This window comes from Nilaparvata lugens, chromosome 1 (assembly GCF_014356525.2).
Source record: "Nilaparvata lugens isolate BPH chromosome 1, ASM1435652v1, whole genome shotgun sequence".
Taxonomy (NCBI): Eukaryota; Metazoa; Arthropoda; class Insecta; order Hemiptera; family Delphacidae; genus Nilaparvata; species Nilaparvata lugens.
The window spans coordinates 43592695-43607382 of record NC_052504.1 but is presented as its reverse complement, the minus strand read 5'-3'; the positions used below and the strand labels follow the sequence as shown (position 1 = coordinate 43607382).

The window sequence follows — 14688 nt, the reverse complement described above, 5'->3', positions numbered from 1 at the left end:
TATCAGTTGCACTTGATTGCTCTATTTTTCAATATATTCAATATCTTTGCATCTCACATTTCTCTATATTTTTTCTTTCATTTGACCTTTATTATTGGTAGGCTATGCAACAATTGCAATCACTTAACTTAGCTGTTAAATATTTTCATAAACATTCCAATGTGGGTAATTTACTCTGCATTTTCATTCTGTTCTTTATTTATAGAGCAGTGGTCCTGTTTTACTTACTATTTTACTTAGTAGGCTAAAACCAATACAGACAGCACATAATTCCAAATCACCAATTTGGCTTCAGAGTGAAACACTCAACAATAGATCAAGTGCATCGTATAAATGTAATAGAGAAGTGCTTAGAAGAGAAAAAAGTTTGTTCAGCAGCTTTCCTTGATATAGGGCAAGCTTTTGATAAAGTATGGCATGAAGGTCTCATTTTCAAGCGCAAAAAAGTGCTACCAAAGCAATATTCACTTTGAATATTTAGTCTTTGTCTGACTGACAGATACTTTAGGGTCAGGCATGAAAGTACATATTCTGATTTGAAGGAAATTAAAGCAGGAGTTCCGAGTTCCTCAAGGCAGTGTTCTGGGACCAGTTCTTTACCGAATCTATACCAGCGATATTCCCAGCCTTGATGAGAATACTACAGCAACATTTGCAGACTACACAGCCATATTATCAGTAGACACTAATATTCATATTGCAACAGAGAAACTACAGAGATCCATAAACAAAATTCAAGATTGGACTAGAAAGTGGAAAATGAAATTGAATGAAACAAAGTCGATTCACATCAATTTTACCAATAAGAAGGACCTGCCCATACTAATAACTATCAACAACCAAGTTGTACCATATGCTTATGATACCAAGTATCTAGGTATGACCTTGGACGCAAAGCTTCGCTGGAAGCCCCATGTCAAGAAGAGAGAAGAGCCTGGAATCAAATATAATAAGCTGTATTGGCTGATCGGAAGAAACTCCATCCTTTCATTCCGAAACAAAGTACTTCTGTACAAACAGATATTAAAGCCAGTATGAACGTATGGTATACAACTTTGGGGGTGTACCAAAGACAGCAACATCAATGTCATACAACGTTTTCAAAACAAAGTGCTAAGGAACATTGTGGATGCTCCTTGGTATGTCAGGAACAGCGATCTTCATAGAGACCTGCACTTCGACCTGGTGTCCACCGAGATCCAGAGACATGCGGAGAGGCACGAGGGGCGACTGCACCAACATGACAACGTCGAGGCGATCCAGCTGCTAGACAATGGAGGGTTGGTGCGGAGGCTCAAAAGGAGGAAACCGTTTGAACTAGTGTAGTGCTTGTTCAAGTAGTGTCCAGTGAAAGAGCAGTGCAGTGATTGTGTGAATCTAGCTTCTATGGTGCTGTCAATAAGTGTAGATATTAATAATTAAACAATAGCAGTAAGAGTTCCTAATGAGAAATTTACTGTTCAATTTTTCAAGTAGTAATTTAGGATAGAAAAAATTAGCTCATTAGTCTTTAGACTAGATGGCTATAGTATTGACCAATAGAAAAAAAAACTTAAGTATTATGTTCCAGGGAGTAAAGTAAGCTTTTTAGATAGGAGGTGGAGGAAAAATATGTTGTTTATTGTATTAGTTTTTTTGGAAAATAAATTCAAATTCGAGTTTGAATGTTCGACGTTTGTCGTCCACACACCATGCTTTGCTCAGTTTGTACTCTCAATCTTCTTCGACTTATGTGAAATTCTTCATTAGATTAAATACTGAAACATTCATTTTTATTATGAAAGATTAGATTAAACTTTCATTTTATTCAAATCTTGCATCAATTTTGGGACTCTTTATTTCTTAAAAAATTATGTAGATGATCAAACTTTTGCACTCATACTTCAATCTATTCCAATTTTTCATGTGCATTTGTGTATAATAGTTTTTGGTATTACAGAGAAAAAGAAAAATTGGATGTCGATAGCGCAGGTCTCTTGTCATTCATAACGTTCAGTTGGCTCTCGAAATACATGTACAGAGCTTACAGGAAAGGGCTGGATTTGGATGATATTCCCGAAGGATCTCCTTATGATAGTTGTGATTATAATTGTCAAAGGTGAGTAACAAACAGCTCAATTACACTCTCAGATTCTAGGTACATCTTATCTTTTAATTCATCCCAGGAAGTGATTGGTTCCGCGTTTAGCCTAGCATCAAATCACTCACGCCAACATTCAATATTCTCAATCTTGGTAAGTGCTCAATAATAGTAATTGGTTAGGTGGCCGCATAAGACCAACTCCGCTAATAATCAGTTATAATGAGCTTCAAAAACACTTGAGAAACTGACCATTTGTCTCTTTTTATCACCCTTTCTATATTCAACGTGCTAGCTCTGCAACGCGTATGTAGGTGTCACCTTCAGTGTGAGAATCATAACATAGTCAAGAATTTTGAAGTTTACTTTCATTCAATCAAGCTCTATGACCACAATATAATAGTTATTCTCGATATTTACAAAACATTTATTTATAGAAATTGATCGAAATATGAAGGATTATAATATTGCATGATGCCTGATAAATGTAAACAAAGAAAATAAGTACTTACGCGTACCGAGACACTACACTTGACTATGCTTGAGAAGATGGAGTATCAGTTTAATAGAGTATATGAAAAAATTACTATTTACAACTTACAGATTTCTTTGACATATGACTTTACTCAATTCTATGTAGTGTACATAGAAGTGAATTAAAATTGATTAACTATTCAAGAAAGAAAGCGATCTAGGTGTTATAGAGTTTCTTTTTTAAAGTCTCAACAATGTTTCTTATATTTAGAAATTTAGAAAAAATTAAATATTATATTTGTTGGTGCGAGTTGCTTACTTCATGATTGGCTAATCATCGGCGTTAGTTCATTGACTTGATTACAAAGTTTTTTTTCTGGATTTTAATGACACATCAAGTATTTAAACTTTCTTTAACATTGCACTCAACAGAGAGAAAATCCTCCATTTTCATTTAGTTGATTCTTCGTTTGAATGAAGAGTTTGATCAATTTCATCCAATTGTTTTATTTACGCCTATACATTCAAATTAATTTTCTCGTTATGACTATAGGCTGCACAATAAATAAAAATATATTGAAGTTGATAATATATTTTGAGAAGCTAAACTTCAATATAAGAATAATAATTAATTGGTAACAGTTCAATCCAGTAAAGCATGTGTCAACCATCTAATCAATTAAACTTTTGCAGACTGGAATCGTATTGGAGTGCTGAAGTTACTAGGCATGGCCCAAAGGATGCATCTCTTGGCAGAGTGGTATGGAAATTCATACGAACTCGAGTGATTTTTGCTTCAATAATATTCGGCTTCAATTTATTATCTGGATTTATTAGTGTTGTAAGTATCCATTTCAAAATAGTTCAACGATTATCACAATAATTCAATTAAAAAATTATTATGATGCTAGCTTCTAGGTAGTTACCGTTCTGAATATTATTCATGAATATTAGTTTTCATGGAAATAATGTGAATTAAATAATGCAATATCAATGTTAATGCTATTTACATTATGTTGAGTCATGAAATTTACATTTCATCTGTAATTTGAAGGTAGAAAATTTCAAATCAATCTTGTTTATAAAAAATGTATCTTTGTTTGTAACGTATCTTGTTTTCATTCACATATTAATTCTGTTATTTTCTCATTTTTAAACTAACTTTACACTATTAGTCTAATAAAAAGTAAATTCAAACACATATTTGACAAAAGTGTTGAATTAATCTTAATACTACAGCTAAATAGTTTATCCTAACTTAAGGTTGATAAGATTAAGTAAGAATTTTATAAGAATATTTTTTTCAGACAATCTGTTTACGATCTCTTATTGTATTCGCTGAAAATGAAGACGCTCCAATATCGGAGGGTATAATGTGGGCTGTACTATTGACTTTAAACGAAATACTTCGAACCATTTTTTATTCGACAACTTGGGCTATCAGCTACAGGTAAGAATATTATCACGTCTCGCCTATTTGGTATTAGAAATGATCCATAGATTTATGTTTTCTCAACTGCTATTCAACTAGTTTGTCCCAAAAGGAAACTTTGAAAATTGGTTTAATGGATATACATTTTGACAAATATTTCCATCAGAAGTGGGGAAACCCTCACTCCCTCCCATAATGACTACATGATCAGAGGAGAGCATAATTTAAACTCATCGCCCAAAAAATAATTTGAAATATCTAAAAAAATAAAATTGAAATATTAAGGTGAATCAATATTTTCAAGATATCTCTGTTCATAGTGTGAAATTGAAATAACAGGTAACAAATTTTTCGTCCCATAATGCTGTTCATGATGTGCAGAACATAGAAACTTATTGAAAAAAATTTCCGGCATTAGCATTGATTGATTGAAATTTTTTTATATTATCTAAAATCCTTTCTCTTGGAGGAATTTGATCCCACGACTGTTTCGACATAAGGCCATCAAAGGTTGGTATTGTCATTCAAATACTGTCAGCATTACTTTTAATTGATATCAATGCTTTCCCACTCGAGCAATGCTGACAATTTAAAGTGAATCTCACTGTAGAGCCCTGCCAGGAAAGATCCCTGTAGGTAGAATGAGATAACCCAATTAGAACTTTCAACGATAATTTACCATCATTTAGATGTGTGAATGCATGAATCATGTTTGCTTTTCATTTTAGGACAGCAGCTCGTCTACGCTCAGCTTGCCTTGCTTTGCTGTATAAAAAAGTTATTCGTCTAAATTCACTTGGAAGCAGTTCCATTGGCCAAGTAAGTAGATTTTCATTACTCTTTCACTTTTAATTACAAAAAAGTAACTAGAGCTCCTGTTCTGCTGTAGGACAGCGGAGCAAACCTAGTCGAGAACAATATTATGAATTTCAATTTCCGATTCTTATTTGGAACTGCTTTTTTGGTTTTTTAGAAATACATCTAAAACTCGTTCCCATACATCAATAATTTACGCAGAGAAATCTAAAACTCGTTCCCATACATCAATAATTTACGCAGAGAAATCTACATCTAGACTCATCTTTATCAGAAGAACTCTTCTTGAAAATTGTGTGCATCTATACAATGTTATCAATTTGTTGAAAGATGGCTAACTTATTTCTATCATCATCATTCCCGTTATTTTTCTGTGGTATAATCGGCAAACTGGCAAGAGATTCGAAACCTAATCGTTCTTTTTTATCGTGAATAATTATGATAATGTTAGCATTTATTTTTAGACAGTCTTAATAATATTACATTTATTTTCATTGAAGTAAACAAATACAAAATAAATTTTTAAAACAAAATAATTTTATCAAATGATCTACTGTAAACCTAAAGTGATATAGGCTAAATGTTGCAAAAGTTTGTTTGTGAAGAAAAAGAATATCGCTTATGTGCCCAGGTACATCAATAATATAATAAAGTAAAGAATCGGCGTATACGTGTAGGAGATATGAAATTCACAAATGACGCATCATCACGTCTGAACTGATTAACTTGAAATTTTGCTTATCGATACATAATTCACCGAGGATGTTTATAGGCCTATTTTCAATTCTTCAAGATTTCATTTCGTCAAGTTTTCAGTTTTTCAGGTTTCAATTAGACCCTTGTGGAGCACGTCTGGAATAAAATGATATGGCACATTCGAGGAAAGCCTATATCGAAGTCTCAGAACTCTAGCTTATTTTAGAAACTGATCAGCTAATGTTTCATCTGTTTTAAAAGTATTTTACATGTCTATTGGCACAATTCTACATCTTTGCTCATATATCACTGAACTCTTAACTTCATTATATTAGTATTGTATGTTTATTACTTTGGTATGAATTTAATTTCAGCTAATCAATATCTTCGCCAATGATAGCCAACGAATATTTGACATGGTCCTATTTGGACCTATGATAATTGGTGGACCAGTAACTATGACGTTGGGAATGTTGTACATTGTATGGCTGCTTAGTCCATGGGCGCTCAGTGGAATGCTACTTTTCATCGTATTTTATCCAGTGCAGGTGAGACACTTTCAACGCTTTCCTTCCATTCATCTTGAAACCCCAATCTATTGTAAGAAGATTGAGTGCAAATGCCAAGATCTATTGGTATACCAGGTATCAAACTATCAATATGATTATGTACTAATCCCTAATCCCTTATAATGTGTATAATCCCTCTATATAACGATTTTTTCCAAATTTATACCCTGGATAGCTAAGCCCTATAAACTGACATGAGTCTCATTTCTGGGAAAATTGCAGGAGCTCCGTATTATTCTTGAAAAAAATGGATTTTGTTGAATTTCTATCACGATTTTCTCAAAAATGACTTTTTTCAAATTCATACCCTGTATAGTTATTTATTAACTCTATCAACTGGCATAAGTCTCCTTCCTGGGAAACTAACAGGGGGTCCACCCCATCCTTGAGAAATGGACTTTGTAACCTCCTTCTCGTACATGAGGTAGGTATGTAGCAACGTTAGTTAGACAGACTGTCTACTAACTTTGGGTAGGTAGAGCAGTTTATTCAAAAGATCACATAGTCGAGATATGTCATCCTCGCCAACACCTCGGAAACAAGATGGCCGCCAAATTTTAGGGTTTTGCTATATCGCTTGTATTTCAATAACCGTTCAAGATATTTAACCGTTTTCTCGGACGAATATATTTCAAAAATCTTCCTCTACAATTTTTGTTTTACAAAATTTTCCTCTAGAACGCATATTTTTTTTAGTTATTACCTTCAGAAGCCCAAAAATAGCTATTTATGTATTAAGAGCATAATGCGTGACAATTGCAAGAGCGATAAAGAAGCGTTACGCGCGAATTACATAAAATATTTTTTCTACAACTGCACAAACCTGTTAAATCACTTATATCTGGCGGAGTTTATAATAATTCGTCTACACTGATATCCATCATGGCTGTAGAATCGGTACAATTACCGACTTTTTAGGTTAAGATCTGACCGAGAGTGGTTTGTCTTTTGGCGAGCTGCTTATCATCAGCTGATTAGGGAGCGTAAAGAAACTCTTCTGCGCATGCGCGAATGATTTGCGAGCGTAAAGAAAATCTACTGCGCATGCACAGATGGTTAGCGAGCGAAAAAGTAGATTCTACTCAGAAATAAGCTGTTTTACGAGGAGAATTGTGTATGTAAATTCTTTCTTTACGCGCAGTTGTAGAAAAAACATTTTTTTCAAATTTTATTCTATTATAACTTCTTTCGTGCAATAGATACAGAGACATTTTGAATCTATGAAATTTAGAGCCTTTTTTCAACTTTGCAACGGTATATCTTTATGCGCTGTACATCAAAGAATGAGTTCTCCAGCGCCCTCCAAATAAAACCCTGCATGATTTCTGGAGCGTTTTTCCATACGCATGAGGTAACAAGCTAGAACTATAAAATCGATATTTCAAGACTACTTCAAGATAGAGACTTGCAAATGGTCTCAATCTCTTCGTTACAACAATTCGAATAATAATATTGATGATGGAGACAACGGAAATATTCGACATCATTGAAAATTCAAGATGGCGGTTATCATTGACAGAAATTTTTATATCGCTTGCTATTCAGTTATTGTCCGAGATATCGGATTGGTTTTATTACCAAAGTGTTTAGAATTAACCAAATTATGATACTCGAGAGAATCGTCTCATTCCGACCACTCTTTTCATGATTTATTCAACTTCAAAAACTTGGAACATACATTTTTTTGGGGACAATATTTCACTTTCCACCCTGTAAATGTATTCGCAGTAGACATACACTAATGTTAATGGTACAGTGTTTTAGAATATTTGCAAAGCTTTAAAATTACATCTGGTTGGAGGCTGTAAGTCCATATTCCACGGCTGGAGCGTCATTGGAAAGAGAGAGAAAAGTACTTTTTGCAGCGGAAAACACGCTTTTTCCACTAAATGCCCATCCCAACAATTGACTTGGGAATGGTATCAATCTCTTTGTATTAATGTGTAGACAGAGATTATCCATGATGGCAATCTCAAAAATGTTTTGTCATCATAAAAAACACAAGATGGCGGTAAAAATATGTCGATTTTCAAGAAATCGTCTGTAATTCTAATAATGTCGAAAATATCGGATCAATTCAGCCATCTGGAAGCTCCAAAATAATCATACTACAATATCCGAAAGATTTATCTAATTCCAACAACTTTTACTATGGTGAAATTTAAAAGTAATGGAAATACATAAATTGCAAATTTGACTGTATTTTGACGCAGCATGTAATTAGGATGTATGCAATTTGAGATTATCCGTTATGTAAGATTTATGAACATGTATCTGACTTTCAACTTAATATGACTGACAAACTTCCAACTCCTCGACAATCAGTTCTCTTTGATCGCAATGCCCGATTCGAGAGAATGTATTCCAATTTCTATTAAACATAAAATTTCGAGAATTATTAAATTGCAAATACATTAGGAATCGAGTCATCTTGAAACTACTGAAACTTTTTCAAATTTAATTGTAAAACATTGACTCGCCAACTCGTTAACTATATTGTTAGGAGTAGAGTTTTCCATGAAAACTTGAAGTTTGCTTTCTGATAAAATGATTGTTTTAGCCAATAGAAGATTCTTATATTATGCAGTCTATTATTTTTCCAGCAATACGCAAAAAAGAGATGAGACTGCTGCATTTGACAGCTTACTGCCGCAGCTTGACAATGTCTCTGGCCACCACTTTCCCAATTGTATCGGCCATAACAACGTTCCTCTCTCATCTAGCCGCAGGAAACAACCTCACAGCTTCACAGGTAACCATTCCATTATCAATTATTATATTAACTAGGAAAATTCCATTTCAACTATTGTATGCATTTCAAATATTTTATACTATAAAATTACCTTGCATATAATTTCATAGATCTGATTTTTTTGTTATAAGATATTTTGATACTATAGTATATTTCTACAAAATCTTCACGCATAGGATTTGATAGATCATTGGTTAAAATTTAAAATCCTATATTCTTCTTTGTTAAAAGAATCTTTCTGTATTTTCATTGAAATTTTCAAAGTTAATCCACGTTTTGCCGCATATCATGTTGAAAGAATATGAATGCATTCTATTATTGATAGAGTGCATTGAAATCGTTTATAACACGATAACTATTCAGAGCCAAAGTTATTGAAAAAATCTAATGCTTTTTCGGTTAGTATGGTCCATTCCCACAGCCCTTCTATTCTTTTGGAATATTTATTTCACAGAAATGGTTTTTATTATTTGATGCTTAGTTTAATCAATTTTATTATTCATTTCTGCATTGTGATTTACTTATTTTAGCTCAGCTTGAATCAATTTTATTATTTATTCATGATGATTGCATAATGTTACCTATGGAACTTTCTCCACACTCAGAAAACTGGTCTTTGTGGAGGAATTCGTGTAATTTAGTTATTCATGTAAAAGAAAAATTTTATTTGAAGGAATAAAGAATTATTTGAATTTTAATTAATATTATCGTTAAATCGTTGAAATCATTAGAAATCAACATTTTCTTCTTACGTTCTAGAATAAATTTAATGTTGAAATGATATCCAGTGAATAATATGTATCTCATTTCTTTTGCTGTATTTCTCTATATCAATTGATAAAATATAAAACGATCATTCTCTAAGCAAAGACAAACTTTGATTTTAAGCATTATTATACTAAGTACAGTAAACTATAAATAACATTTCTATTTGGATGCTTGAAAATTCTCCCTCTACCTTCTATTTAAATCCATATTTTATTTACATCATGGAACAGAATACTAGAGTATTACTTTTTCTCTCTAGGGAGAGAAGTAACTAAAGTTCCCGGCAACTAAGATTGTCTATTGACGGAGGGCTTCAAAACTTCAACACTACCATTTGAATAAACCATTTGTCAATTTTCAATTTTTCTTTTAATTGTCGCGAGATAATAAAACCCCCAAAACCTAACCAATGTGCATCATTTTTGTCTCGATATTTTGACGTAAAAATTTCATTCCATAGATAATTAAAACTCATTAAACACGGACACGTAGTCGATTTGTAAGTAGTGTTCCCATTCTATTCCAACTGTTACTGTCGAATCACTCATTACAATTATTTAGATAAATTCCCCTTAAAGGTATTTTCAATATCAAAGTCGTGTGATTAATATGACTTGCCTTTAATTTACTATTGTTGAATCTTGACATTCTCTATTGACAGGCATTCTCTGTGGAAACTTTCACCTTTAAGATGCTTCATCCTTTACTGTTTTTCTCGGATAAAGGATGGAACACTCTCTACGAATGTTATTTGTGTTTGGAACGGATTCAGGTCTTTACTCTGCTCCTTGATTTAAATATTCTGGGATTGCATACTCTAAAATTGGTAGCATGTTCTCATTAATCCAACTGTAGATTTTCAGGGGGTCTTGTATTTAACTTGCAGGTGTGAAACAGAATATTAGTGATTGGATTCTTGTATGTAGCATCAAGTTAATTTTCTGTGATAATTGAGGGTCTGCCAGATTTTCAAGAGGAATATTCTACCAACAGTAGTAGTTCAATCTATCAACATTCTTCATATTTCGAGTCATTCAATGAGCAAATTTTATTCAGTATAATTGCAGGGAATTTTCGCACTTCGTACGGTACCTTATTCAAAAAGGTTCATTTATATTCAAGACACCAATTAAATTAAAAAAGCAAGTGTTGGGAAATACTTGTTAGCTGCTTATGTTTATGAAAATATCGAGTACTTTCTTCATAGCTTGTTGGAAATTTAATAGATTGATCCGAAGCCAAACTGTTGAAAATGATTGCAGGCTTTTTCAGTTCAAGGCTTGTGCTTGAAACAACTCAGATCGGTGTTGAGCAACATTAACCTGGGCTGGAAAACTATCATTGACGGACTCTTAGCAATGGACAGAATGAAGGTCTTGAAAGATAATCTAAAGATAAAATGTGTTTTTTTTGTGATGTGATTGTGCGGCTTGCTGCTGCTTGACTCAACTATGCACGGAGCTGTGGCAGTTTTACGGATGTGACTCTTCATGTTCTTCAACTGTTTGATGTCCTTACTCAATAAAAATTAGTTTCATATAATCCAGTTCATCAATTTCCAAGGTTTCACTGTATTTTTTATTAGTGCTAGTTTGGGCTAATTGAATCATTTGCTTATCATATCTATCCATAAAATATCCCAACAACCTTTTTTTCGTAGAATTGTTTTTCACCAAAATCTCAAAAGTCAATAAAACAAACTTTTCTGTACAGGGTGTTTTCTTTTCTGTATAGTCAGGATGTTGTCCTGATTTTGTTTATCAATTCTGGGTTTCATTGATCAGAATAATTGGTATCTTCTTCTGCTTATTTGAATCCTATCATACTCCATAATGTTTCTAGATCATGGGGTATGAATTAGGTGTAAGAAAATAAATTTTTAATGAAGAATTTGAGAATAAGAGGTTTAAGAATGCAATATAAAATTATTATTATCATGGTGAATAGTTTTGTTATGGAAAATAACTAATTCAAGTTTTTTATTTATCTATTGATACACAATCATTTGTAACATTCATGAACGGGAAAGGAAACAGGCTTAGCCCAAAACTGTTCCTTCCCCAAAATTCACTATGATAGGGGTTTCCAATTGCTACTCACCTTATTTGTTGGATTTGACAGAGTTGACAAGTGTACTCACATGGGTTGAACTCATTTTTGAATCGATGGAGATGTTGATCTGTTGCAGGCCTATCCAATTGTATTATTGTTCGTAATTCTGCTATCTCTACTGAAAACTTCGAAGAAGTCGGCTGCTTCGATTTCAGCGGCATGTAGTTGTCTTCGCAACTTCAAGGTTGATCTCTCAAGTGATTCGGTTGTGGGCAGTTTTGGGGTTGTGTGAAAATTAATCAAATTCAAATATGAATAATTGCGTAGAAAAATATGCACCGCCTGAAACCACTAGTTTCACAGCATGTATTTTCTAATACATTAATATTTTATGACACTGACACTCAGTAACAAGTTTGTACTCGGGTTGGACAATGAATACTCATTTTTGAACGATACTCAATTTTTTTCTATCTAGCGTGTACCTGAGATGATGTCATTTTTATAATCAGAGAGGAAAAAAGTGTAGTAAAATTGATTATTACGGAAAATAACATCTATAAAATGGTGACTGTTTTTGTCGAAACACTCTAGTTGACGGTGTGAGAAGTTGAAGACAGAGTGCCGTGCACGAAATAACCTTGCAGTTATCTATCGTAGATGGAGCCTTGGTAGATGAAGATTGGGGTTTTATGTTTGTAATTGCTGTTTATGTAGCAATGGCGAATAATTGAATGTTTAGTGAGGCATTAGTCAAAACTTCATTATTGGCCCTTACTTTTTCGAGAAAACGTCACTGTCAGTTCAGCTCGTTATATAACAATTTTGCTTGATTCTATCTGTCACAATTGAGAAGATTACATATAAATATTATAAATCCCAATACTGTTCGGTTCCAACATATCATACATCCAGAGAAATTACAGAATTTCTAAGGCAGACGCCTTCCCTAGACGCCTCATCTGGCCGCGTGGAAATCAATAGTGGAATCTCTAGTTACGGTTCGGGACCTCTCACCTTGTGACTATTTTTTATGGGCTAGGTAAAAAACACGTACACTTCTGTCCACTCAATCTTCTGTACACTTTTCAAGTTCTGAGTGAGATATTAACACAATAAATTCAAGCAATACCACGTTCAAAGTTTCAGAGTAGTATTGACAACTCTTCACAATGTCTACAGAAGTGTATGGACAAAAACAGCCGCCATTTAAGAGATGTTATTTTTCATAAGTTATCAACTTTACTACAATTTTTTCTCTCAAATTATAAAAATAACAACATCCAATATACATATTGAAGAAAAAATCATTTGCGCTCCATCAAAAAATAAGTATGTAACAGCTACTCCAAATCTTCCATACTTCATAGCCCAATCCAGTATCTTTCTCACATCTACACTTGAGAAAACAAATTGTGAGATTGTGAGGTTTGTTATTCACTTTATATTTTGTGTTTGTAGACAAATAACTTGGTGTCTTAGTATGCACTTTCACGGTATGTAACTCATTTGAAATTCTCCTCAACTCTTTAAAACTGAAAATTGTTAATTCCCAGGCGTTTGGTATAATATATAAACTATCTCGATTAGGCTTAGTGGTTACACTTGCTTTTCTCACCTAAAACCCGATCTTTGTCGAGTTTTTATCTACAATTATTATTCATTAATACCTAATGCAATATTATAGAGATTTAATAAGAATCTCTAGTAAATTTTGATCAAGATGTTTGAATAATTTAGATGTAATACTTTGAACTTTTGGATACTAGCGAATGAGGTGCTACTCATTTGACTTGAAAGGACAGGGGCACTTACAGGTGAAAGCTCTTCAATCTTCATTCCAGTTATGAGAGTCACCAATAATATTAAGATATTTATGTCTCTATTTTCTAACTGGGATGCTAAAAACTATGTTATTAATTAATACAATTTTCTTCTACGTATTTTTTTAACTAGTAGATGCTTGAAACTATAAATAATTGATGTAAAAATAATGAAAATTGCCCAAAAGAAATGAATTTCAACAGAAATGTCAAACATTCTTCAAGTATGGACCCACCTTAGTTTTAACTAATTCCCCCATCCTAATTCTTTTTTCCCAATAGGCGTTCACAATTCTGGTGTTTTTCGGCAAGAGCATCCGGCTATCAATGACTTATCTTTCTGAAAGTTCTATCAAAATGTACGATGGCTTGAATGCTATGAGAAGATTGGAGGTTTAAAACACAATCATTTTCGTAGTATTTATTAGTTTTTGCTTGTCCATTGTATTCTCTCAGCGTATTATATGACAATCTCATCTGTATTTTGCTATCATAACAATCCAAAACTGTAGAATTTTGTAATTTGTATCGTTGGGCTCTAGAAAATGCATTCCAATATTTTATTTATTTCCATATACTGTTGTCAGTTTCATTAGAAACCATATTCTCAAATTAAGTGTTGTTTTCATTCCAAGGACTGTAATTGGGGGTTCCAATAAGCTTAATCATCAATAAATAACGATTTTCAGCAGAAATTACAAAAAAATTTCTTGCAGCTTTTCTATCTATTTTAAATTATTCAGTAAAGTTGCTCATAAAAATAAGTTCATTATCAAATAAACTCATCTTTAAATTAATTATTTAATGGTAATGTGCAAATTTTCCAATAATGATGTATAAAAAGAATAAAATTAGTTACGTAAGCTACTGAAATTTACTTGTGTATGTCCATTATAGTCAGCTACCGTTTTTCTTTTTCTTTGAATCGTTCAATCCAGTCTCAGCCGGCTTGGCTATTTTCTTTCTAGGTCTCTCGCTCCATCTTATCAATACAATATTAATGATAAAATTAAGTTGATATCTTATTCATCAGTACAGTATTCCAACTGTGCTCCATCTTGAATTGAATTTTATCGGAAATAATACTTTATATCATTCAATTTATTTATTGGCAGCTAATACAATGCGGTAAGGTTCAACAGGCATGTGATTTAAAATGTTTCAAATAAGCAATTTAGCCCTTAGAACAGGTTAGATGCCACTGATTTCTGACTTGAGTATTGAGT

General features: G+C 32.9%; 1 protein-coding gene across 1 annotated transcript in view; it reads left to right on the top strand.

Moving 5' to 3' along the window:
• The window catches only part of LOC111050990 (multidrug resistance-associated protein 5), a 73326-nt gene that overhangs the window by 19959 nt on the left and 38679 nt on the right, over positions 1-14688 (top strand). The window contains 7 exon segments of the mRNA XM_039428021.1: positions 1940-2098; positions 3248-3395; positions 3862-4004; positions 4715-4805; positions 5873-6187; positions 8628-8819; positions 10850-10960. Of these exon segments, the coding sequence (XP_039283955.1) occupies positions 1940-2098; positions 3248-3395; positions 3862-4004; positions 4715-4805; positions 5873-6187; positions 8628-8819; positions 10850-10960 (1159 nt within the window).